The sequence below is a fragment of the Grammomys surdaster genome, unplaced genomic scaffold (assembly GCF_004785775.1).
Source record: "Grammomys surdaster isolate TR1022 unplaced genomic scaffold, NIH_TR_1.0 171, whole genome shotgun sequence".
NCBI classification, from domain to species: domain Eukaryota; kingdom Metazoa; phylum Chordata; class Mammalia; order Rodentia; family Muridae; genus Grammomys; species Grammomys surdaster.
In genome coordinates this window covers 3,108,698-3,136,332 of record NW_021604619.1, presented here as the reverse complement: position 1 = coordinate 3,136,332, position 27,635 = coordinate 3,108,698, and the positions used below count along the sequence as shown (strand labels likewise).

At 37.5% G+C, this 27,635-nt stretch overlaps 1 protein-coding gene and 1 non-coding gene across 2 annotated transcripts in view; both read left to right on the top strand.

Annotated features, from left to right (window-relative positions):
- Positions 1–27,635, top strand: part of Col19a1 (collagen type XIX alpha 1 chain) — a 298,384-nt gene that overhangs the window by 12,313 nt on the left and 258,436 nt on the right. The window contains exons 2-5 of the mRNA XM_028767241.1: positions 2,176–2,225; positions 3,629–3,744; positions 25,110–25,233; positions 26,988–27,263. Coding sequence (XP_028623074.1) covers positions 2,176–2,225; positions 3,629–3,744; positions 25,110–25,233; positions 26,988–27,263 — 566 coding nt within the window. The remainder of the gene's footprint in view (positions 1–2,175; positions 2,226–3,628; positions 3,745–25,109; positions 25,234–26,987; positions 27,264–27,635) is intronic.
- Positions 15,405–15,543, top strand: LOC114621066. Its single transcript, XR_003711389.1, has one exon. It is a non-coding gene; the product is annotated as a small nucleolar RNA SNORA64/SNORA10 family (small nucleolar RNA).

Sequence of the window (27,635 nt, the reverse complement as noted above, 5' to 3'; positions counted from 1 at the left end):
GCTGTAACTCTCCAAGTAACAACAGCATGGACATTCTTATCTAAAAAGGTCTTTTGCAGTCCTGTTTGGGTTTTGTATCTCTTGGGTCACTGAGTTTTTCTTACTTAGACTCCTACATCAGTAGCTTCCATAAATACTGTCAGTTTTCTCACATGGTCCTGCCACTTGCCCCCACCACATGCCACATAGAAGCTCGGGAAATGTCACCCTTTGTCACACCCTCATCAACACAGTGACAGTTCTTTAATTTGAGTCATTTAACGGAATTTTAGTAGCTTCCTCTCCATCTCTTGATTAATAATGGGGTGGAATATTTCTGATTATGTGGGTTGGTGATTTGGATATTCTGTCTCATGAAGTGCACAAAGTGTTTGGAAACAAACGTTTTCATGATTTGCTCATCTGTGGGAGCCCAGGGTTTGTTCTGGGTACAGTACTTGCTGCATATTTTCTCTGTTTGTGTGGTTTGCCTCCTCTCTTTAAAAGACTTGCATTACAAACACCTCCTATTCGCTGGCTTGTCTTCTCACAAATCTAATCTTTTGATTAACAAGTCTTTTTATTTTAATGGAGCCCCATTTACCAATATTTTCTTTTGACTGTAATGTTTTGTCTCTTTCAAAACACCGTTTGGTTCTCCAGGTTCACAGAGCTTTATAAATTACTGAACCTGCTTTAGGTTTTACTTTCACACTTACAATGTATTCCAGTTTCTGTATATGGTGTAAAAATCAAGATTCAGTGTTCTCCGGTATCAATGTTTAGACATCAGACTCCACTGGTTGAAAAGACCTTCCATTTCCCACTGAATTGCTGTGGTCTTTTTACAGTAAATGAACCTATATGTGGAAGGGCCTCCTACTTTGTTTGATTGATGTGTTTTTCTACATGTACACCAATGCCATGTTAAAAGAATTTCTGATATCTCCTGGTTTGTCTCCAAGTTACTGTTCAACTTTGGCTTTCGCTATTTTTTGTTTCTTTGTTCTTCCATTTAGCTAGAGAATAAGCTTGCTAGTTTTCAAACATGCCCTCTCACACACACACGCCATAAACACATACACACACCTTGACTTACAGGAATAGGTATTTTAATCACCATTCTGAAAGAATATGTTATATGATGTTTACTTATAAAATATGGGCTAACCCTATTCAAACCTTGGAACCCTTCTAGTTAAATATGATATGCTGAGTTCTAGTCTGGGTGTATTTATCAAACAAAGGGTGGAGGCATTCGGTGATTAACTGGAAAATTAGAGGTTTTCACTTGGAGCCAAGCAGATGGTCAGTTTGGTCATAAGTGGTTTGTTTCCTGTTTGTACTATAAAATTTAAGACATAAAACTCTTTTAGACTTAGAAAATTGAACTTGTGACTGATGTAAGAAGTCTAATGTACTTAGATTAGAAGTGTAGCTATACTGTTGTACAGTCTCTGTGGTATGATTTGAAAATCGGGTGGCAGTTTTGTCTGCACTCTTTCGTTTGTAGGTTATAATCTGAATTAGGTTTAGGTCTATTAGTTAGAAGAATAATGTATGTATATAGATTACTACATTTGTATGATGTGGCTTTATTGGATATGTAAATTCACTGAATAGAGATTAACTTAATCTTTATCCCTTTGAGTATTATTGACAAACTTACAAAGTATTAATCTTTTCAATTTTTATCATATGAAACGATCTCTGCTTTCTAATTTTACTTAGGTTTTTTTTATGTTCACGTTTCATTGTGTTATAAAAGTTTAGGATCATCCTATTACAAAAGCTGAATAAAGTTATGATAAAATATAACAACAATTCACTTGTTTAACTGGTTGGATTGGTGAGGTTAATGAAGCTGTGGAATTTAGATGATTCCTATTGTCAAATATATAGAAACATATGGATGTTTGAGCAGTAGTGACAACACTAGTCCACAGAAGTGTGTTTTCACCATGGGCCAGGCAATATTCTAAATATTTTATATGACGAAACATTACATTTTCATAGACACACAGAGGGGTGGAAAGCATCATCCTCACTTTACAGAAATCTAATAAAATGGTTCAATTAGTTTTTATTTTCACTTTTATCTTGTTTATGATTTTATGGTAGTAGTCAGCTTTATTTGGGAAAAGTATGATGGGAAATTTAGTTAAAATAATTTATGCTTTTTTTTTTTTTAAATAGAAACAACCTGCCCTATACTGAGAACAGAGAGATATCAAGATGACAGAAGCATCTTGTCAGGTAAGCATTACAATTCTTTGCTAAGTAGCACTTTGTGCAAAGTTATTGCCAGATACACCATAGTCCAATTTTAGAGGGTATCATTATCAGAAATTGTGTGGGGTCCCTTCTTAGTCCCCTGATACTGTATGGTTGAGGCCCCAGGGGGTGGGGATTTGGGAAGGGTAAAGTATGTTATCTCAGCAAAGGAATAATTATTCCACCAATCTCTTCAGTATGGCTTACAGTAAATGCACTGTCCTAGGGTGGCCCCTCAACCAGCTCATTGACCCTGCAGATGGAAAGTTAGGTTTCCACCAAGCCAGAGATTTTATCCCGCTGACCAAAAGGCAAACCTTAGTGCTACTTTGCCTACATTACAGGTTAAGATCACAGCATCCACATAGGAAAGTGAATGCTGTAGGAGAAATTCTGACAGCAGAGTTCCGTATTGTCTCATCTCAGGGTCCCCTCACCAAGGAGGAGAGCAAAAGCTGTGTGAAATCACACGTGTCCTGTCTTCTGTTGTAGTTTTGAAAGGAGAGAAGAATCCAGATGTGGTCGCAATTTCCATACAATTTTGGCATAACATGTCTCTATTTTTTATTTTTTTTCTAATTTTTTTGTTATCAATGTTGTCATTGCTGGTTTTCTTGTTATTGTCATTTTCTTTGTTTGCTTGCTTATTTTCTTTGATTGGGTCATCCCAGGCTGGCCTCAAACTCAGGATCCTCCTGCTTTAGCCTCCAAAGTGTGTTCTAGGTGTGTGCTACTAAGTCCAGCCAGCATTCCTATTCTTCTTCTCATCTTCCTTTCCATTGTCTATGTTTTTCTCCAACTCCGTTGCATATGTGAGATGATAACACGTATGCTGCATCTGGATTCTAAGCATTTTCCCACGTTCCTATGGTTCTCCTGAAGTATGGTTTTGTAAGAGGCTGTCCAGATTTTAAACCAATGCCTACTATTTTTATTCTAATTTTCTGCTTAAGGGTTAGAGATGGCACAGTGAGGTACTGTAATAATGTGCTTAGGTCAATTCCCATATTAAATAGGAGTGGTGTTTCATTCCCTGTAAACATCTGTAAGGAGCAAGCATGGTGGTATGCACGTGCAATCTTAGCACTGACGAGGCTGGTGTCGGAGGATTGCTTTGCATTCAGACCAGGTGAAGCAAATAAAGAACTATATTTATGATCTGTTCTTTCGAAAGATGGCTAGACCTTCTGCATGCAAAGAGAATTTTATTCTCCTGTACTATAAAAGGAAAATAAGAAAAAAAGAAATGGAGTGTACTTGTTGATTTCAAGCAGGAGGGTTTTTTATTTTAAATCAATCGACCTGTGGATATGGATAACAAAGAATCCTGTTTAACGATCAATACGTCTGTGAGTTTATTGCTGGTTTTAATAACATGTCACATCTTACAGGCTTTGATTTGGGGGAAAGCTTTGCTCTGAGACATGCATTTTGCGAAGGTGATAAAACCTGTTTCAAGTTGGGAAGCACACTTCTTATCAGAGACACTGTGTGAGTAAAGTAATTTGTTTTTCTTTTTCATGTTAAAAATGTTACAAAAATTATTTTCTAAGGATATTCCAAATTATTGCTCAAAAATTAAAAAGCTCAATAATGTATCCCAACACTGTAACAAATACACAACTTATATATTTATTATTGTTAAAACTTTACAATTGAACCCTCTACATGCACAAATAAATTGTCTTTAGAAAATTAAATATATTTTTGGGGATACATCTTATTAGCATTTAGCATAGATCTAACCGATATTATATTTTAAAATGTGAACTTTGAAACATAAGGCTCAAAGTAGATTCAGAGACAAAAGACTGCTACTGTATCTCTTCTTGTATAAACTATGCTCTGTGATGAATTCAAATCACAGTTTAGCCTTGAGTGCTGTCTTTATATACAGCATAGAGCTTGAAGGGAAGAGAAGCTGTTTTGTAGGGCTGTTTGTTTGTTTGCTTGTTTGGTATTTGTATCTTGGGTCAGACTTGAACAGTCCTGTGTGTAAAGGCACCATTTTGGAAAAGCACCGTGCTCCCCATGGGCTTAGCATGCACATAGATGTCTTCATGTGAAAATGATATGAGTGCGTGTTCTCATTTTCCTCACGTCTTCTTACCTATCCTGAGATTCTTTATATAGCCTAAGCACATAACTCATTTTTCCCTCTAGCAATGTTTCTTTTAGGCTTCCTGTTTTGTGACACTTTGGAGAACTTAATTTTAATGACGTTCTTCTGTTCGTTCACTGATACCAAGGAAGAGCATAATTTGATGTTGGGGGAATATAAGGAGTGAATGTCACGTGGGAAGGGGCTTTCATTGGGTGCCGTCAGGTATAGATGTTTACAGGGCCTCGTGAGCAGGCGCTGAGGACAGCCCTGCAGTGCTTGGTCATGCATATGCTGTAAGGAAAAGCAAGTGCGTGCGTGCGTGCGTGCGTGCGTGCGTGCGTGCGTGCGTGTGTGTGTGTGTGTGTGTGTGTGTGTCTGTGTGCGCGCGCTTATGGAGGGGGATGCCAACTAGTAGTAGATAACATTTATTAATACATTTAGAACAGGCAGTATGTTATGTTCAAAAATTAAGATGCATTTTTGTCTTACTTCTTTTTCTCCCCCTATTGATTTAAATCCCAGCAATCCTGGCAATGTGGGAAAAGAATTGATTGGAGTGAATCATTTAAAATCCACTAGACTTTTTAGGGAAGCAGATTAAGCTGATTTGAACAGTACTTCCACTATTAGGCACTGCTGTTCTCCCTTTGAGTCCACAGGATTATAAATGCTAGGCATGAATTGAAATTTGTTTTCCAACCTTGGCTCTAAACCAGTCCTCAGTCTCTGGACAATTAACGAAACTGCATTTTCTGTCTCTGCAGAGCATAACCCTGTTCCCCCACAACAGGAAACTGGAGGGCGTCTGGTTAAGCCAACTCCCAAGTGTCAAGTCTCTTGACCTATCTCCACGTTCATTTTGCCCATGGAGAGACGTGTGCTAGGATGCTTCTCTTGCATATGCCCTTTTGAGTTTTCAATGGGCCTGGAGTAAAGCTGCAGCTATTTATACGTTTGTAAATGAGCTGTCTTGCAGAGTCAGCATGGGAAAAGACGTGGATGCTATTTTATATGGAAAATGAAAAATGCTTCCCGTGCCTGAACTTGCTTTTATTGTTCTGCACATTCCACTTGACATTCACTAGGGAGGAAGCCTCCTGAATGTGGGTATCAGAAACCTCTCTGAGGCTCAATATCTTCAGCCTGGCTTCTTGTGCGGCACCCAAAGTTTGTTCAGGCAAGGGATTTCAAGATATCTATACTTAGATCTAAACATCTGTATCTTTATCTTTATTACTGTATATTTAGAGGTATGTTGACTCTAGGGTGTCTGAAGAAGCTTGCTATGTTTTTCATGATTTGAAACTCCTATTTCTTCGGTATTTCTTGAGCCCACAAAGGGTGGTTATTAGAGAATGGCTCTTTAAATGAATCTGGGTGACATACTATTTAGTTGTCTGAATTATCTTTTCAGAATAAGTTTTTTTCCCCTCTTAGGGTTTTTTTAGACTCATTGATAAAAGTATTTAAGAATGAATTCAAATGGAGTCTTGAGAATAATTTTATTTGTGTTTCAAAGAGAAACACCGAGGGTGAACAAACAAGAAATCTCATCATTTGCCCAGAGAAGAAACATGGGAGAGAAAAGAAACCCATGATTTTTGAGCTGGCCTGGAGGTTAGACAAGTAGATGCGTGGCTAGGAGTAAGGAAGCCCAGTCTGTCAGGGAGGGAAAGCTTACTTAGCTGAGAGTATAAAGATCCCCATATAGATGGCAGAAATAAAAGGGAAAGTTACTTTTTTGTGTAAGTGCGAAAAGTGAGGGGATGCACTCTATATGGATACTGCTCAGATGCACTCTGTAAGACACTGTGCTATGGGGAAGAGTCCAGGGAGGACAGGCACAATATTTCATCAAAGGAAAACTATCCCACCTATCTCTTTAGCTTGTCTTAAGGAGTGGTGGTGGTAGTGGTGGGAGAGTTCTACCTTCCTTGGACAAGCAACTGACCTGGCACATCTGGAATGTTACATCACCACCTAGGCCAGAGTTTCTTTTCTCTTTCCTGGATGGAATCTTTTCTTCACAAGCCTTTAATTACTATTCTCACAATACAAATTCATAAATTTTGAATTTCTACGTATTGTTGATTCTAAAGTCAGCACTCAGAGCTGGACTGGAAAATAGAGAACAAATTTCAAGACACAGATTTATTTATTTATTTATTTATTTATTTATTTATTTTATTTTTTGTTTTCAAGACAGGGTTTCTCTATGTAACCCTGGCTGTCCTGGAACTCACTCTGTAGACCAGGCTGGCCTCGAACTCAGAAATCCACCTGCCTCTGCCTCCCAAGTGCTGGGATTAAAGGCGTGCGCCACCACTGCCCATCGATTTTCTGACTTATTATTCATTCCAATATACTAAACCACCCTATCTCTCAGGATATTTATTTATGTATTTATTAAGATAGTGGCTGTTTGAAATAATTTGCTAAGGTGGATTCTGGAGACATACTAATTTCTGTAGATTTTTAGCATCATGACCCATTAAGGGAAAGAAAATTGCGGGGCGCTCAAATGAGTTTCAAACTGCTCTTAATTATGATAAAAGTCTGGAAGATGGTGGGTTTTGCATTTGAAATAACACCTATGAATAAAGGTGAAGGGATGCTATCCATGAAAAATATCCAGGTAATAAGACTGTATGAGCTAGGTTAACATACCATAATTGTTAAGTATTTAACACAGACATTGGGTGTGTTAATGATCTTAACCTTTTGCGATGCTGAAAATATTCTATTTAGAATGGAATAAATATGTTCTGATTTTTGTTACTAAATAAATCTCTAGCAAGAGGAGTCGTCTTTCTCTGTCTCCTTAATTACATTGTCGGTTGCTTTACGAAAGCAAGGTTATATAGTTCCAACTTTTAAATGGAAGTCAGGGACAGTCAATGAGAGGGAAATGGTGGATACAGGAGACCAGGAGAGGAGGTGGATTAGCTACTTTTCTTTGGAAAAAAATGCTTTAATCAAACAAGCTTGTGATAGACAGAGTCTATTTTGACTTACAGTTCCAGAGGGAGAGTCCATAATGGCAGAGGAGGTGGCACTAGTAGCAGGTAGATGCAACAGGGAGCCCGGAGATTACATTTTTAATTGCAAAAAGGAAACAGAATACACCAGAAGAGGGCAAAGCTATGAACTCTCAAACCAGACCTTCAGAGATGTATTTGTTTTAGTAAAGTTGAACCACCCCCACAGACAGCATTGCTCTCTGGGGTCCAAGTGTTCAAATACTTGAGCCTATGAGGGTATTTTTCTTATTTAAAACTACCATAGTTTGGTAGTGGGAGTGATGGGGAGGGGTGATAGTGGCTACTAAGTTACAGTGAGATAGGAGTAAGTCTTGGCTTTGAATTGTATAGTCACAGATAACAATAGTACATTGTATATTTCATAAAGATAGAAAAAGATCTTGAAAGTGTCTCTGAAAGGAGTTGATGACCATTTGAGGTGATAAATATGCTTAATTTCACTTTAATATCATACAATGCATACATGTGTCAAAAATTATGATACCCCTTACTATGTATGATTTTTATATATCATTAGCATAAACTTAAAAGATCAAAGAACAAGTAAAGTTTTACAGGAAAAGTGCTTGCAGAGCCCATTGACAGGGTAGGAGTGTCAATCAACAATTACAAAAAGTTAAGAAAATGTCATATAGATAAAAACCGAGCACGTCTCAAAGGGAAGGAGTAGTAAGTAGGGAGTATTCCAATTTGTATTTTTGTCTTTTGGACTTTTTCAGGGTCTCTGGACTTTAGAATCTCCTTTGGAAATCACCATGAACCTGAGTAGTGCATTGGATGGCTTATGTCAAAATTTCCATCTTGTCTTTGCTACTTTTGAATGATGGATCTCATGAACATGGCTTTTTTTTTTTCACATGGGCTTTTATACAAGTCAGGTCTACAATAGTTAGGTCTGATAGGGAGCACTACAACATACAGAAAGGTGACTTTTAATCTATATGTATGATTATTTCCAAAAGACTGATGTTTAGAAATAAAAACCATCTTTAGGGCTCTTGAGAGAGAGTACTAACCCTATTCCATCACCTTCACATCCCTGTATATTTTGTATTCTCTGACGTCTTCTGTAGCATTAGGGCCTATGGTTTTAAACTCATATGTGTTGTTTTTTTAAACTTAAAACTAATGCAATTACAAAGAGGTGTGAGAGTGCTTTCTAACTACCTAACTACCATAGATGGTTCTAAATGGTTTTTTTTAGATAAAGAATAGATAAGATATAGCATTGGTAAGTCCCTGAAATTCATAGAATCAAAGCTTGTTTCAGTCAGCAGACTCTGAGCTCTGAATGATACTCAGGATTCCACTGGTAAGGGATCTGAGTCTGTCTTTTCTTCCTGGAACCTGTTAGAGAGAAACAGAATACAAGGGAAAGTTACACGTTCCTAATAATTTCACAGCTCTATCCATTTTCCTACCAATGTCATGATTTCATTTTCCTTTGCAAATGAAAAAATATCCAGTGTATCACATTTTCTTCTGCTGCTCAACTACTGGTAGACAAGCGGGCTGGTTCCATGTCTTAACTATTGCAAGTCGTATAGCAATAAAGATGGAAATATTACATCAAACGAAGCATCCCAGACTGATAAGATAATTACCTCTCATATGCATATATAAAATATAAATACTATATAATAGTTAATCTATTTATATATAACTATGAAATTTAAAAGGGGACTATGAGACGGGGGAAAGTAAAGAAGAAAATGAAACAGAAGGCACTAGAGATCGGATGACATGAGAAAGAGGAGACTTGACTGGGAAGGAAGACTTGCAGGAGCGAGCCAGGAGGATGGAGGAGGGAAGGGGAGGATGAGGAACGACAGGTTAAAGTGTATATGAAAATGTCACAATGAAACTCATAATTTCATATGGAAGAAACAGCGACTAGAAACAGCAGAGATGTTGACTTAGCTGTTAAAAACACTTAGTGCTCTTATGAACAATTGGGTTGGGTTCCCAACAACCACATCATGTGGCTCACTACCTCCCGCAACTCCAGTTCCAGGAGGGCTCAACACTTATGGCCTCTTAAGGTATTTGCCCTCCAATGCACATACCCACTATGCAAATTAATAATTGAGAATAAATAAATAAACAATAGCAAATACTAATAGTGAATAATAATAATAAAATAATACTACTATCAACAATAACAACAACAATGCAAGTTTTGTTTTCCATTTGTACTGAACCAAGACCAATCTGAAGCCTTCTGTCTTTCATGGTGCAGCACAGTTCAGATACAAAGCCCATCCCCTCTGTCACTGAGGCTAAATTTTAAGTATCACTCACTTAAGGGCCAATTTTCAGGATTCTCATTCCTTCCCTCATAAGGGCCTGTTTTCTAATCCATGTTTCCTCCTTTTTTGCTCTTAGTTGGGTACTCTCCAAGTACTCAGAAACAGCTAAATTCTGAGGCATGAAACTGTGCTCGGAGCTCTGACACAAGAGTCTAATTCCTGGGCTGCTTGGAAGGATCTCTTTGCAGCTCCATTAAGCTTTGGAGAGTGATTGCACATCCCCTGGGTTTTCTGTTGGACATTCTTTTGTTTTGAGATAGAAAGCTTCCTATGTAAGGGCCATGTGACTTAGCTAAAACCCCGTCCAGCTGTTTCATGAGACTGACTGTTACACATGATTCTAAATGTCATCGCTGCACTTCCTTAATTACCATCTGGCACGCCAGGAATGCGAGGTGAGTCACTGCTCATACATTCTAAAATGAGAAGGAAAGTCTACTGGGCTCACGGCTATGGAATTGTCTAAGTGAAGCTATTCTAGCAAAATTATTCAATGTTAGATCTGAAAGAGTTGAAAGGTGACCCTTGTAGAGGTTTTAAATAATATATGGAAATACTTAATTACTAGTAGTTATAAGAAATTATCTCAGATATTTCAAGGAAATTCAGGGATTTTTTTTTATCAACAATAGGTTACTTAATATAATAATGACTACTAAAATGTAAAAATGATGGGAAACCTTCCAATTATGTTTGTTTGTTTTGGAGTTTTATAGATTTTTTTCCTCCAAATTTACTTTATAATTGCACAGATATAAATAATGAAAAGAAATTAAACAACTGATACATGTAACAATTTAGCAGAACCTGATAATATAATTTCAATGTTTTTCAAGGTCATCTTTAAGGCTTTCCATCATGGGGCTCATATAGAAACAAAGCAACATATGGATACTTCATATGAATGTCATACCAACTATCTGTGACATAACTTCTATAACGCAATTTTTGAAGAACCTTCAAGAAACCTTTGAATGTAAAGAAAGTGTTAGTCAAGCACTCAGCCCAATATAAAAAAACATTTTTTAATTTGTCAGGTGGAGTGTTCTTTTGCTCTTCATTTTTGAAAACAATGTCACTGAGTTGAATGAACAAAATCACCTTGGGAATATAAGGAAGTATAAATACATGCTACATTGATAAAACATTGTATCTTTGCTAGACTTTCTCTGCTTCTAATACTTCAGAAATGTAGGCATCGCAACTATGAATGTGGTCATGTGGTTATAAAAATCCTGCTTTATGAGTAAGTAAAACATGAAACACATTCTATTTCTTGTCAGTCACCTGGCAGAACTTAGGAAAGCTTAATCTCTTTATTATCAAACTTAAGTTAACTGAATAGTCTTCCTTCAGATTTTACATACTCGATATTATTTAGGAAGGCTGAACTGCACAAGGAACTAACCATAAAAGTAGAGATAAACATTGATATTACCTTCATTGATGGTTCCCTTGATTGTGAACTCAGAGACAAATAATCTTATTTGTTCAGAAACTTTTAAAATTTTGTATCTATTTGTGAATGCTAGTAGACAAAACATTTAGAAATTTTCAATATTTTTATTTCACATGTGTTGTAAATCATGACACAATGGAGAGATTCATTTACGTAACATTAATATATATTTGACATATTGGTAAGATAAGAAGTCTTCATTATCTTTTTCAAAGAGTACAATCTTAAAAATTAAATAAAAAAAATCAAATAAAATGAAAGCAAATGCAAGTCAGATGCTGTGGCTCATTTGCAAGCATGTCTCTTTCTAGATTCAAGTGCAGATCAACTTTAACTTTTGAAAGGAAAGAGATTATGCTTCAGATTCTGAGAGAAATGGTGTTTTCCCTCCAGTTGCTACAATGCAGAAGAGAATACTAGTATGTAAGGCCCAGCACTTCCTGTACAACAGTCAGTGTATTCTCTTAGTGGAAGGAAAGGGAAGCAATTGAAAATCAGCTTTGCATCTCTGAATAGACAGTTAATGCTTCATGTGTTCAGAGGAAAACAGAAGCCCTGTGTAGGAAGGATATAACTTTGGGGTAGGAGAAACAAAAAAGAAAGACAGGAAGGGAAAGGTCGGAAGTGAGAGGAAATGAAGGGCTGGTCTCACGGATTCTGTCGACTTGACGTTAAATCCTGGGCTGAGGAAAAGCTGTAGTCAGAAAGCCAGTGGGCATCTCTGTGGGGCATTTCAAACGAGACACACACACACACACACACACACACACACACACACAAAACAGTTGCATGAGTACACTTTCCATTCATCTCTAACCGTATTAAGCTCTTAACAATTCTGTGTTAGCCAGTAATTGATTGGCAAATGTGTTGTTTTTTGTTTACAAACTTTCAAAGAGATAAGAATAACCTTTAATTTATGAGTCAATTTCTTTACATGTTTTTATTTACTGTGTGCACGTGTGTGTGTGTGTGTGAATGCTTGCCATCACATAAAATGTGGAGACACAGGATAAGTTGTGGAATCTGGCTCTCTCTGTCCAGCAGGTACCTTCTAGAACTGAACTTGGGTTTTCAGGTTTGGCTACAAGCACTTTTACCTACAAATCCATGGCCCTAAATGTATGAATTGATTGAAGAATGGATGGTAGCCATATATGATCTTTTGTTCTATACTTAAGAACACATCTATAGCAACTCCACAGACTTTTTTTTTGTAAGGTGATAGGAACCTAATTGTCATAAAGTAGCACTGTAACCATAAACCAGTTTTATAATCCTACTTGGATGCTATCAAATAGTAAGATGTAATCACAATTTCACAGTAAACTTTGAAATGTATGCCAACGAGAATCTGCTCAGACCTGCTCATGTTCAGTCTTCAGGTATCGGAGTTGCCCTGTAGCTTGTGACTGAGTGCTGTGTCTGGACACACACACACACACACACACAGAGTTTAGAGGGGTGTGGCAAGGATCCAATGGCTCTGATTCTCCTGGTCACTGAGTCAGCACTATGTATCTACACAGCCTCCTCACGGAGTTCTTAGTAAATACAGTCCTACTGACTCCTGGTTCTCCATGGGGCTCAAAAGTAAGAGTTACAAATATAAGAACTTCTCTCTATTACCCTCATGTTGGCTTACTCCTTTACACACACACACACACACACATTCTAAACATATAAAACCATCTTCACTTAGGAGGACTACAGAAAAAGCACTTTATAATATTGGGTCACTATTAAGTTCAGCTTTGATGCCAGTGGGGGGAAAAAAAGAAATTGCAACAAAGTATTGCCTTCGACTGTCGAATGATCATGCATACTCTCTGTGGGTTGTAAGAGGAAGAGAGGCACAGTCCATGCTTTCGAATTGTTTCTGGCTTCAAATACAGAGAGGTCAACAGTTAGCCGTTACGGAATCTAATATTGTATGTATGTGGCATACACTCTGAGATACCAGATGAGGCTCCCTGGAAACAGTTTCAGAGGATTCAAAAATCTGAGGCTTAAAGTGTGAGTGTGCCAGGTGGGCCGGGGGACGGTGTGTGCAACAGCGTGTGTGCAAAGGCTGTTAAGGGGAGGATCACTGTGATTTTAAAGGTCAAGCAATTGGAGGGATTCTGAGAGACTCCTGTATAGTTAGTTAGTGAACACGGATATCTAGATATGCAAGACAAGGCAAGGCAGAATTAATTTGGAGGCCATATGTTCGAGTTTGAACGTCATTCTTCTAAAAAGCTAAAGGCACTGGAACAGTGGCAACTAACCTAAGGGGGGAAAAAAGAAGTAACTGTGTGAACGCCATTGAGAAATCACTTGCCATGGGTCTCTGTTTCTCAGGATCCACTTGTTTAACTCGCCGTTTGGTTCTGGTTTTGCTCTGAGGGTGAGCGGCATTTGTAGGAGGGCCTGTGTTCAACAGGAAGCCATTTGCAACACCACAATGAACAAATGCTTACCAGAACAGGCGAGGAATTATTAGAGCATCACCCAAGCTTTGGTTTCCCATTAACAAGCTATGTGTCTGAATCCTCTTAGCAAACACGAAAAGGCTAAAATTTCAGACTCTCTGTGGCTCTGAAACCAAACATTATCCCCAGGCCCGAGGGAAGGCATTTAGACAGACGGACACTCTAGCCCAGCTCGCCAAATTGCTTGTAAGTAGACAGGTGATGTTGAATGTCAGCTGGGAACGAAACGACTTACTATAAACTCCAGGCATCTCTCACTTCACTCTCAGGAAATGTAACTTGTATCATATTTCTCTTCCTGGAAGCTGTTCAGCAAGGCGGAGGCCTCAGTGATACTGGTAAATACGGAAGTTCTTTATAAACCCTGCCTCACACTGATTCCGAATGGAAGAGTTAATTTGGAAGCCCGTTCCTGATATTTAAAAATAGAATCTTTTTCCATGTGGCCATCCATTTGAAAAGAAAAATAAATAAACAAATGTCAGTCTTGTTAAATATGATCTGGAAAGCTTGCATTCGGTCTACTGAAATAGCACTTTTTAAAAGGCAGCTTCAGTTTAGGCTCTGGGCTATGAGACTGGCTGAAGAGTTCGCCTTGGGACCACAGTCTATAGTCGACAATCTCGCCGTTTGAATATGTCACTGTTTGGACATAAATTACACTTGATTTGGGAAATGTAATGAACAAAATGACTTTTTTTCAGAAAAATTATGCCCTCCTTGTTTGTTCGTTTTTGGTTTTTTGTTTTGTTTTGTTGTTTTGGTTTTTTTTACTGCACTGAAAATTTGAAGACATACGAATCTTTGTTCTTCCCCATTGTCTCACACCTTTTTATTATATAGTGAGGAAAAGCCAAAACGGGAATTAGGAGTTTCTTTTCCTTATTAATCTCTTACTCTGCAATTCGATTTTTATCCTTTACATTGTGTGTGAGACAGAGATGCTGTTTGCCCCACTATGGGTGTGATTCCTTTAGGGATACAGAAAACCACCAGCTTAACCTTTCTATACAATAAAATCACTTAATATACCAAGAGAAATAAATTTATGACTTTTCACCATACTTTTTATTTTTCTCATTAGGAATACATCAAGGCTTTTGAAGGAGAATAAATCAGTTCGTCTTATACTTCCTTCTCCCTATAAAACAACTGTGCCAATAAGTATTCGTGGATATTTTAGAAAAGTGATTACTTTTCTTTTCCTTTTTTTGTTTTTGTTTGTTTGTTTGTTTGTTTGTTTTCGAGACAGGGTTTCTCTGTATAGTCCTGGCTGTACTGGAACTCACTCTGTAGACCAGGCTGGCCTCTAACTCAGAAATCCGCCTGCCTCTGCCTCCCAAGTGCTGGGATTAAAGGCGTGTGCCACCACCTCCTGGCAAAGTGATTGCTTTTCAATGTCATCCTTCCTGAATTTGACAAACGTCCAGGGTTTACACCCTGGAAAAAGGGTAGAAAATGACATCTGTCCCCTTGAGGTTACTCCGTACTAGTTTCTCATTGGCCAGAAACACCATCCAACTTGTTCAGTTGAAACCTTCCATCCTTGTGGAACAAGGTTCTTTACTTCACCAAGTTCACTTGGTGGGTCAGTAGCAACGTCAGACCCTGGTTTGGGAATTCAGTGGACAAACGGGGTGGAATAGATATTGATCTGTGTGTGGGACAATGACTCAGGATCTCTGTAAAGTGTTCTGTTCTCGATCCTTATTCAAAATAGTCGGACTTATGATCATTACCTTTACATCTTAAAGAGGGACTCCTCATCTCCCCATGCTCTGGCAATCACACAGATTCAGCGTGTGCTTGGTGCGCTTTCAAGGGAGAGAGAAAATGGCCTTCCCAATGCACAGTAGACCTGCCCCAAAGTGGCTTCTTTGTTGTTCCTAGAAGTGTTATAGCTTGTCAGTGGGAAGGATTTCTATATTAAAAAAAAAAAAAAAGCCACCAATCCTTTTGATTGTTATCCAGCCAGGCCACCTTTGACATTATCACTAAGACTTAGAGCTCGCTGAGCACCCATGTCTGGATTATGTTAGACGACTTCTCTTAGCGGGGAACTCACTATCTTGAGAAAACCCAAACCAAGTCTCTGTTCAGATAACCCAGGCTCCAGACGTTGCTTCCACATAAGGAAGGGCAGTGGGAGAGGAATTACGTTTTTTTTTTTTTTGTTGTTGTTGTTGTTTTCTTTTTTAAGAAAAAGAATTATTCATCTTTTTAGTTAAGTACTATCCTATTAGTTTTCTCCCTAAGGTGTTAAAATCCCACCCTAGTGGTTTTCTTTTATAAGACACACAGGCATTTCTCATCAAAATGTCAAAATTCTTTAATACTTTTTGTTCCACTGTGTAGCTGTTGATATATATATATATATATATATATATATATTGAGATTTTACTCCTGCTTGCTTGAAAGCTGAGTTAATATTAAAGAAGTACTTGTCCAAAATAAATAAGTAAGCTCTAAGACTTATAAGGGAAATATTTCTGATTTTACCTTTTTAGTATGTATCGCTCCTAGAACACGACAGACTGTACTTAACCCATTTTAAAGATATTACTGTGTGTTTTGTGATACTTCCTGGTCTGTGCTCAGATAACAGTTGGGGAAGGAACTGTAATTATCAACTCCTTGGGGATACCAGGCACCTAGGATATACAAATGTCACAGTGAATATTTTCCTTGGAGACCAAATATGATTTGTTGCTGTTGTTGCTAATATTGTTGTGTTATTGTAAACACTGAAATGAATCTTAAATTCTGTAAAGCTAATACATTAGTTTACACATTCTCCAATGCTCAGGAAAAGAACTAGAGACTTCTTTTCTTCATCAGGATCAGAAAAGATTACTTTTAAGTCAAGTCAATAATGATGAGGACAATCTTATTTGTAGCCAAGAGGAAGCAAGCAACTTGATATCCTGGAAAATACTGACCTTGGAATAAAAAGTCACGAGTTCAAGTCCCATCATGATCTCTGCTTGGCAGAGAGATGGGAGGGTAGTCATTTACGTTCTATGGCTTTGATATTTCACTTAGGAACTGAGGCAGTTGATGTAAATTACTTTCAGGATTTCCTTAAGCCTCAAGAGTACAGTATATGTTTCATATGTTTTCATAGTTCATGTGCCTCATAGTTATGACCGCAAGGATTTTTGGAAGAATGGAAGAATACTATTGACTAACATTTTGCTGTAATTTTTTTGGAACATCTGTTAATGTTTTCTCTACAGTGATCTTAAATTCCTGTGGAGGTCTTACATTTCTTGTTAGAAGTGGCCATCAGATGGCTGGCCTTGGTTTGTTTGTTTTTTTGTTTGTTTGTTTGTTGTTTCTTGTTTCTTTTTTATGAATCTTCAATATTACTTGGTGCTTAATTGTTCCTGTCGTTTTCCTGTTGGATAGACTGTGGCACAGTATCCAAAGGTTTAAGCAAGTGAACACAGACATTTTTGCTCATTCAGTTGCTGGGACAGGATCACAGGCATCAAGGGTTTCTGCAAATGGTACAGGTTACAGTTCCAGTGGTTGTTTAACAGAAACTGTTTGGCCACAGCCTTGTTTTAATGGAAATCACTTTATGGTAGTTGGCAATAAATGTATAAGACATTTGAAAACACAGAAGACTAGAAACTAGAGCAAGGTGATGTGTCAGGGAGTGACTGGGGCCAGGGCCACTTTAAGCTTCTTAGAGGATGTAACATTTGAACCCAGACATGAAAGAGGAGAAGAATTTGTGTAAACGTAAAGTTTGGAGACAAAGTCTGGAAAAATGGCCCCATGAGAAGGCACAGAAGACACAATGGGCAAAGGCTTCAATGACCACAGTGTATTCAAAGAATCAAAATCCAGGTTACTGTGGCTGACCACGGCTGCCTCACAGAATCTAGTTTGGAAGACAATGTGTCAGAGGCAGGACTGAGCCAGCTTCCGGGTTAGCATCGTAAATGTGTCCTTTACTCTGCAAACTTAAAGACATGTTCTAAAAGTTTTTATGTAACAGAGGTATCTTGTCTGATGTGTAAAGTTTATTCTAGCTACCATGTGCAAGCTAGATTGAAAAAGTCAGGGGACAGTATAATCATGACAGTGTAACAAGAATCCACTGGAGAGATGCTGACCGCTTGCACTCAGGCAGGATTGTACAGATGGAGAAGAGAGCGTAGAACTCTGGTCTGATTTGGTGGTGGAAGGAGTAAGACTTGCCAGTGGATTGGGTTGATAATGAAGGAAAGGTAAGGAATAAACTGACTTCTAGGGATCTGACTGGAACACCTGGGCTAATGATTGTATCTCTATTGAGTTGTAGAATGTTGATAAAGGAAAGTGTTTGGCTTGAAAAGCAAGAAGTTGGACAAAAGGATGATTTTGGCCTTCTAGCAGAGAAACCTGGTAGAAATACAGGCATGCTAGTCCAGACAAGGTTGGCAAAGGTTATATCTCCCCTTTAGTATCTCTCTCTCTCTCTCTCTCTCTCTCTCTCTCTCTCTCTCTCTGTCTCTCTCTCTCTTTCTCTCTCTCTCTCTTCCCACCCCTCTCTCTTTTCTTCCTTCCCTCCCTTCCCGCTTCTCTCTTCCTCCCTTCCTCTTCCTTTTCCCCTCCCTTCCTTCCCTTCGTTCCTGCTTCTCTCTCCTTCCATCCCTTCCCCTTCCCCTCCCTTCCTTCCCTCCCTTCTTTTCCCTTGCCCCTCCCTCCATGCCCCCCCGTCTTGCCCCTCCATCCTTCATGGTGACATTTTGAGTACTCATAATAATGGTATGTTGCTTTGGTCTGGCTAACTAAGGGATATTTTGGACTCCAAATTTATTCTTCCTTCTGTGTTCTCTACTAAAATTTCCTTCCTTCATAATAATCCCTGCAGACCTCGGCTCCGTGCTTTCCAAAGTGAGAATTGATTATTAAATAACCTGGTAGCAACATGTGACTGGTTTTCATGGATTAATGTTGAGTAAGGTCGAGTGTTAACAGAGTTTGCATTTTATAAACACAAGCATTACCCAGGGAGGAAGAGAAACCTAGCAGTGGATACTGGATATTAGGTGCTTGGACTTTCTGGGAAAGCAATGCATAATAAGAGGGGATCCTGGCATCTTCCAACACTTTTTGACCTTGTATCACACCTTTAAATGACTTTGGATGTGCAATTTTATTTCACAGTAATTGAAGGTACACAGTGATCAAAATCATCCTCTATGTCTTGCCAAGAGCTTTCCTATATTACACAAACTATCCAAACTATTATCTTATTTGTATTTCCTAATGGCTTTAAATCAATTTTACCTGGCAAGAAATCTCATTAATCAGTAAGGGAAGAATTCAGTAGAGAACCTACTTAATGTAAAAGTTGGATAAATAAAGTCTAGTCTAATGTTCTGAACAAACGAATTCCTTCATGGGTACATAAAATGCTAATTTTCAAAGGCAGTTTCATGTCTTAGTGTTCTGTCATTAGTTGTTGGATTTTAAATATGTGATGAAAATATTCACTCAGGTACATTTTTATCAAAGATTTTTTCCACCTTTTCTGATGCTTCATTGTTTTTAATTCACATGTAAAGTGCAAATTAAAAACTTTAGTGACTTTTTGCCCATCAGAATAGAAAAATGTACTTATTAGTCTACTTATCAGTGATCAAAGAAAGTTGCTTCTCAACTTACATATCAATACACATGGCCTTTTGGATAATTAGGAAGAGGTGAAAGCATAATCTATATTATCTCTCTCTTGGCTCGGTCTCTGAAGAAAACAAGTTAATTTACAGGACATTTTAAATAAGGCTTAGTATTATTGTTTTCAAAATCGAAAGAGTTGTGGTTTTTAAATTTGTTTCTTTTTTTTTTTCAAGACAAAGTCTCGCTACCTAGCCCTGGCTATCCTGGAACCCACTCTGTAGACTAGGCTGGCCTCAAACTCACAGATCCGGTGTGTGCCACAACACTCAGACCAGCTGTGGTTTTAAAATGATTACTAATAGGATTCGTGCTCTTTGAAAAGCTGACTAAATATAGAGAATGGAAAGATAAAAATAAATCTTCCTCAATTTTGACACCCAAAGAGAAACACTGTAATATTCAGATATTTAGAAAATGTATCTTTTGCTGGGGTCAGCCTCCCACTGTTACAAGTTCTCATATTTGATGTCATTTTCGGTCCTCACTGGTTACTTCAAGGAGGTGGACTTGGATCCTCTAACTCCTCCCCTACAACTTCAATCCATTTTTTTCTTTTGTATGATTGAGTTCGGGTTGCTATGTGGAGAACGTCAGAGAAGAGATGAAAACTAAGAGGTTTTTGCAACACTGAAACAAATGAGAAATTCAAAGTCATTTAAGACATGTGACTCATGAGACTTTAGAGACACTTTCGATTTTACCTACATTAACTCTGCTCTCAGTAGTCAACACAAAGGGGAAAAGATGGTGGGCTGTTCTTGTTGACACCACTGGATAATTCAGAATAACTTTAAGTTCACTCTCTATGACTGCTAGTCATTTAAATTACTGATTTTTATATCTATCGTTGTTAATTTGGTATGCGTGTGCCCTCACCTGTCCATAAATATTTAGGTAACACAAATGAATGCGAAGAACATAGACAGAGAAAATACATGGTGGGTTAAATTCAAAATTCCATTGAGCCCTCAAATGTAGGTTAATATTAATGCGTTGGAGTAAAATTCATATTGAGAATATTGAACTAGAAGCAATGAATATAAAATAGGGGCGAAGGTCTAAAATATTCCATAGAAAATTTATAGCATAGTCTATATATATTCATTTGCGTAAAGCTTAACAATATTTTTCTTAATGGAAATATCACTGAATAAGCAACGGATAGGATTTCTTATAGGAAATTACACTCCATTCAAAAACATTCAGGCTGGATATCTTGGACATAGCAAGCTGTCATTATATCTCTCTGGTGGCACACAAGTAATCTAATATGCTCTCTTTTATAATAGAAACTTTGGCAAGGCCCAGAGAAATTATTCTGTATCACATCGAGTGTTTGTGTGTGTGTGTGTGTGTGTGTGTGTGTGTGTGTGTGTGTGTGTCTTATAAGCAAGAAGCCAAGTTGGTAGAGGCTGATATAGTTTTTAACATCTTACTTTTAAATATACAAATTTTTCTTTAAAGTGTACATTCTGCAAAGGCAAAACAAGAGGAACAAATATACAAATATTTGTTTTTGTTTGAAATAAGCTCTTGAAAGCTGATTATAACTTTCTAAAATGGAAATATAATAATTATAAAGATCTTCACACACTAGGAATGCATACCAGAGACATTTCTTTTTTCTTTTTTTTTTTTTTTTTTTTTTGGTTTTTTGAGACAGGGTTTCTCTGTGTAGCCCTGGCTGTCCTGGAACTCACTCTGAGACATTTCTTCACTGTATGTTTTGAGAGTATAATTATTACATATTAACCATACTAATTAGTTATTTTTGATGCAAGAGAAACTTTAGGATATAAGAACATTTTAAACTTTAAAATTAGATTATAAGTTACTGAAAAGAATTATGTTCAACTTTTATGTATGAACTATTAAAGGTAGAAGTAAATAATTTAATAAAAATTATGGAAAACTTCAATATCAAATGTAAAGTTTAAAAGACCATTAGGTAGAAAATTCTCAAAGAAAACATGATGCCTCTGAGATAACATGATCTAATAGTTTCTGGAGGACATTTCTTCCTGAAGTAGAAGAATATGTGTGCTTCTCAAATATGCGTGAAACATTGTCAAGAATAGGCCATAAAATATGCTTTAAAAATTCAAGTCTTTCCTATATGAATTAAGTATGTTCCCAACCATAAAATGGACTCAGATTAAAAAGTAGCAAAGCATACTTCAATGTATTCAATGTAAACAAGCCTAGAGATGCAGTTGGCAGTAATTTAGCGTCCGAGACATTGAGGCAAGGTATTTTAAGACATCTCTCACTACACCCTCATGGCTATGTTCCCTTTGACAGATCGTGGGATAATCTCCAACAGCTACCATCTTGCTTTGGCTATTAATAGGAATGTTGAGCTGATTTTACTTTCAACATCAGGTTTTTCATTCACATCATGTTGTTCTGATTTTAGCACCCTTAACAGTCCCCTAATCTGAAGGGAGGGGGCCTTCTTTTTTTCATCTTTTAAAGTTTTACACTATTTTATACCAGATGAGAATTCAGCTGATGTTGGTGTAATTCCAAGTTTACGAACTGCTGGTCATTGTGCCGGCTTTGTTCTGCTTGTCTCTCGTTAGTCTGGACAGTATGAAAAGTGTGATTGATTGTCAAAATTTAAAACTTGAAGCTTTTTAGGTAAAACTGTAGACTTTTGGCTTCTTTGGGAAATGCTGATGATCTGACAACACTGAGTCTATGATCCCATATGGTACCAGCTGGCTGGCACTAAAGAACAGCTGTCACTGTAGATGGACTGGGCTCTGTTGCCTGCAGTCCTCACATGTGTCCTCGACACAAGGACCCATGTCACTTACTATTATTAACTCACCACTCTGTTTTTCATATAGAAGTATAAGAGGGATGTGAGGAAGTGAATGTAGTTTGTATGCACAGCTATATCAAAATGGAGAGAGGCAAGATCGGGGGTCGTGTTTTTATCTGAAAAGCTGACAAGCTCAGTTCATTTATTGATGTGCTTACATTTATTATCTACCCTTTGCAGACACTTCTGTAGTTGCTAAGGACAAAAAGGTGAGGGGGTTTGGCATAAGCACCAGAGTTTACAGTTCAACCATCCTGTACCCATAGTGCTATACATTTTGGTTTATATGAACAACAACAGCAAAAGACACCAATAGTCTTAAGACCTGCACAAAGATTGAGGAGGGTAAATGCGAAGAAAGAAGTGGGCTACATGATTGGAATGATGTTAGAATTCAGGACTGAGTGACAAGGACTGAAGGGCTGGCAAACATGTAGGTATTTGGAGTGTTCATTTAAGTAGTTCACTGGGTTAATGAGAGTTAGACAGCCAGGTCAAAGAAAATCAAGAGAAGGCATATATTTGTAAAGCAAGATTACAAGACCATTTGAAGAGGACACATTAAAGATTTAAAAGGAGATTCACTCTTGAATAGAAAATTACAATGCATTCTGGAAGAGAAAAAAAAGCAATTGGACTGTGTGCCTGATTGAGCAACAGCAAAGGACAGGACCTTCAGTGTTGTAGGCAGGGAACATTAGGGAGAAGTGGATCTACCTCAACAGATTCCTAAACTACGCAGGATCAAGAGGAATCAGACTATGCAGAAACAAACGAGGAGAGCGTGTATAGGTGTACACACATGGGTTTGTGTGTAGGTGTGCAAATAAATACTCCTGTGTGTATACATATGTGCCAGATGAGCGGGAGAGTATGAAGCCCAAAGTGACCAACTTATTGCCTTCTTTATCCAACTACAAAGGAGATGGGGGTCTTAGAAGCTAAAGAATTTGAACCATAAACATTGAAGACTAAGCTCAACAAGAGAATAAACATATGAATGAGTCAGGACACCAAAAAATGGGGCAAAAGCGAAATTCAATAGTGAACGTGAGACTCCCACATTACGCTCCCTCTACACATCATTTCCACAATTGCAGAATGCTTATAGTCATATGAATATCATTTACCATGTATAAAACAGAAGTATTCTCTTTGGGAAAATGGGAATACATCTAGAGAAATAATCACTATATGTTAACATTTAAAGAGTGGTTGGAGAAACTGCAGCTAATCACACCGGGCAGTGAAGCATCCCATTGACTCACCATGCCAACAAAGACAGTGTTTTTCATCACAGTCGTTTTTCAATATGAATGGCTAGCACAACTTACCAGAAATCCAATAGCTTTATAACTTCCTGTATGGATCAGAGGGAAAACTATTAGAGAAAACTAATCCACACAAAGGATATTCAAAGATGCAGGAGTTAACCAGGTACCTAGAAATGATTTTTTTTTTAAAGGGAGAATAAAAGAAAATAGCAAGGGAAATATGTTTCTTTTAATTCTTGCTAATATACAGTCCTTGTTGAAAGATGTAAGTCTGTGGTCATGTGATCCTGAACATGTTTGATCTTATCTGAAGAGGTACATGGTAAGAAAAAATGATGTCCAATATATAATAGCATTGTCAAGTTCTAGAAACATATCCTAAGAGTTTCAAAATGGAGAATTGGAAAGAGTGGTAGGGCATTGGAAGCAAAAGGGAATATTCAGCTATTATTACATGTGGTAAGGGAAAAACACAGGGCTTGGGATTTCCTTCAACTGTAGTTTTTCCAAGTTTCCATTTGGAAATATGCTTGGTGTTGTCAATTCAATCCTACAAATACTTACCTTTAAGTCTTATTAAATAGTCCCAAAGAGAAAAACTAGGCATCTCGGGCCACATTTTGTTGTTATGTTTAACTAAGCAACAGTACTTAGAACAATACAGTAATTGTCTCCAGCAATTCAATAAAATTTCATTTGATGCTGTAGAAATTCTAGAAGATACAATATCTCATTATTGGCACTTATTTGGATGGAATTGATGGAAAAAAGGTTTTCTGTTATTACTTCCAGTAGAGCTGAGCAAAATCTGGAGTGCTAGTCTTACTAATTAAGTGCATGGTGCTTTATCTATATAACACAACTCCAAATATTGTTTGTTCTTAAGTGACATACTTTCTTACTTGAAAAAATAAAGAAGTAAAAAGCAGCTTCATTTCAAGATTACAGAGTTTCATTCAATATTGCTGAATTCTCACATCCAATGAAAAGAAATAAATACTACCTACAATCTGATGAAAATCAAATTCAGGATGTGTGGTTATATATATTGTGAATTTTTGTTTGTTTCCTTGTGTTTTTACCAAGACCAGTATCTTGACATTGAAATCGACAGAGAGAGAAATTAGAGCCATTCTTTGGCTTCTACTTTCTACAAAGACTAATTTTCCTAGAGGTATGACAATACAGCCAAATCACATTTAATTTATTGTCATCATAATTTAACTGGAAATCAATATTAGGAATTTATTTGAAAGACTTAAATATGGTAAAATTTCCTCAGAAAATATTCCTTGATTTATGGTACTTTAAAAAAAGTTCCCCCTGTTTTTTTCCTACCAAAACCGTGAAGGAAGCCCAGTTTTATTCTTCCTAAATCACTGCTGTTCATCCAAAATCAATGAATTCTGAGACTCTTCCATGTACTGTAGCCTACCCACTTGTTTATATATCCCAAGCTGTAAGAACACCATATCAAATCATTATAATAGGAGAGAATGAAAATTAAAATTATATAGAAAATGCAGACACAGTTGATTCCATATTTCTAACAACTGAAAAAAATGAATGATAAATTATAAACCCGTTGAGAGTAGCTATGACTGAGGGATTACTGACAGAGCTTTATACTTGAATTTCTTCCCTGGCTACCTTCAGTCTTCCCACAATCCTTATTTGTTTTCTTCCCATAGTAAGATATTTCCCAAAGGCCTTCCAGAGGAATACTCTGTAGCTGTCATGTTTCGGGTACGAAGAAGCACCAAAAAGGAGCGGTGGTTTTTATGGAAGATTTTAAACCAGCAGAATATGCCTCAGGTAAGCTACCAATTCATATGATTGGGTAAAGTGGCTCTGTGTACCCAAATCTGGAGGTAGATGTAGTGCCCAAATATTGTATTGTTTAGGAGAATCGTCAATAGAAAACTGCAAGCCTTGTTAAGTAGGATATCCTTGATGTGATGTGAGAATCTGGTGAACGAGAGGTTGGTGGATTGTTTTGTCTTAAAGATCCATTTACTTTTACATGCATAAATCTTTGCCTGTATATACATATGTATGTACGTACACTATGTGTTTGCTGATGACCAGAGATGTCAAAAATCAGTGCTGGATCCCCAGGAACTACAGTTACAATATTTGCCACCAAGTGGGTGCTGAGCATTGAAGCCTGCTCCTCTGCAAGAACAGCCATTGCTTTTACCGCTGAGCCACACCCTGAATACCCCTTTTTAAACTTGGAGATTGATATTTTATCTGAAGACAGTGGAGCTGCTTTTCTTTCACAGATGCTTTATTGACTGGCTTCACCCCATTAATTAACTACACATCCTCTCAGATATATTATTCTTAAAGAGGTTTATTTCTTTACTTAAAGTTCCTTTGTCAATTGAAGGCTGATAGTTCAGTATTGGATTCATCAATAAGAACAAATATGGACCACGTGCTTTGTGCTAGAAAGTGATGAGAAGAAGAAATCTAGGGCTAGAGCAACGGCTCAGTGGGGAAAGCATTTGTCACGTAAAAATGAGGACTGGAGTTTAGATCCTCAGCACATACATAAGTGCCACGTGGAGGTGGGACCCGCCTGTTAGCACCCACAAAGTGAAAGCTGGGATCCCCAGAGCAAGTTAATTAGCATGACTAGTCAAATCAATGAGCTCTCAGTTCAAGGGAGAGACCTGGAGTGTACATACATACATACATATGTACATAAGTACAGGCAAACATTTATGCACATAAAATAAACATAAGTAAACCTTTAAGACAAAAACCGAAAACAAACAAACAAAAAAAACCAAACTTCCCATTCACCAGATTCTCACATCACCACATTCTCATATGATCAAGGCTTATGAGGAAGATACCCAATGTTAATTGGCTCCCACATTCTTGTGTGAATATGTCCATTATTCCTGTACACACACACACACACACACGCACATACACACACACATGCACACACCCATCGATACACACTCACACGTGTACTCCACATATACCCCAGCATACCACACATACAAACACATTCCAAAAAAAAAAATAAAGATTTAAAAAAAGCAGAATTCCTGCTCTTATGGAGCAGAAAGCCTAGTGCGAGAACATATATGAGAACTCTGACAGCACTATTATGCTTATAGAACAGTATAAGCACGTCTAGGTATGTGATAATATTATCCAGTAGTATAACTTAAAATCAGGACTTTTATACTTCATAAAAATGTATGCTTATTTTATGAATATATAACACAGTTATATAATTATAATATAATTGCATTTATAGATGTAAAATAATCACATATTTATAAACACATACACTTCCTTATATGTTCCTTTTGTAAATGAACAGACCACTAGAAATGCTTCATGCCAACATACTTGAATCAAGGTACTAGGTTTTTTGTATACATCAATGTATACAAATGGCACAGGTACCATCTCACAGTTAGCCAGTTCTTCAGTTATGCTGTTGTACACATGGAACATTTACTTGTGTGCACTTTGCTAATTTTGAACTTCAATTTTCAGGCCATACAAAGATGTTCTTCTTATCTGTCTTATTTGTTTTTCAGATATCGGTAGTGATTGATGGTACAAAGAAGGTGGTAGAATTTATGTTCCGGGGTGCTGAGGGAGATCTATTGAACTATGTTTTTAAGAATCGAGAACTCCGTCCTCTCTTTGATCGTCAATGGCATAAACTTGGCATTGGCGTGCAGTCCCGAGTCCTTTCTCTCTATATGGATTGTAATTTAATTGCAAGTCGACACACAGAAGAAAAGAATTCTGTGGACTTTCAAGGAAGGACAGTTATTGCTGCACGAGCTTCAGATGGCAAACCTGTAGATGTAAGTCATATCACTAAGAGGGAGCTTCCAAAATTCCTAAGTTAAAGCAAAATGCCTTACAACAGTGGCTTCCTGGGACTGGGGTATCTTACAATGGTGGCTTCCTGGGACTGGGGATGTGGTTCCATATGTAGAGTGCTCACATAGTCTGCATGACACATGGGGTGTGATCTATACCAAATAAACCAGGAATGGTGGTTCGTGGTAATATGTACCTCCAATCTCAGAGCCAGAAATGTATAGACAAAAGCATCAGAAGTTCATGTCAGGACCAATCTCAGCTGCATTGTGAGTTTAGACTCAGTGAGCTACATAAGACCAACTAAGAGATAGAGATAGAGATAGAGATAGAGATAGAGATAGAGATAGAGA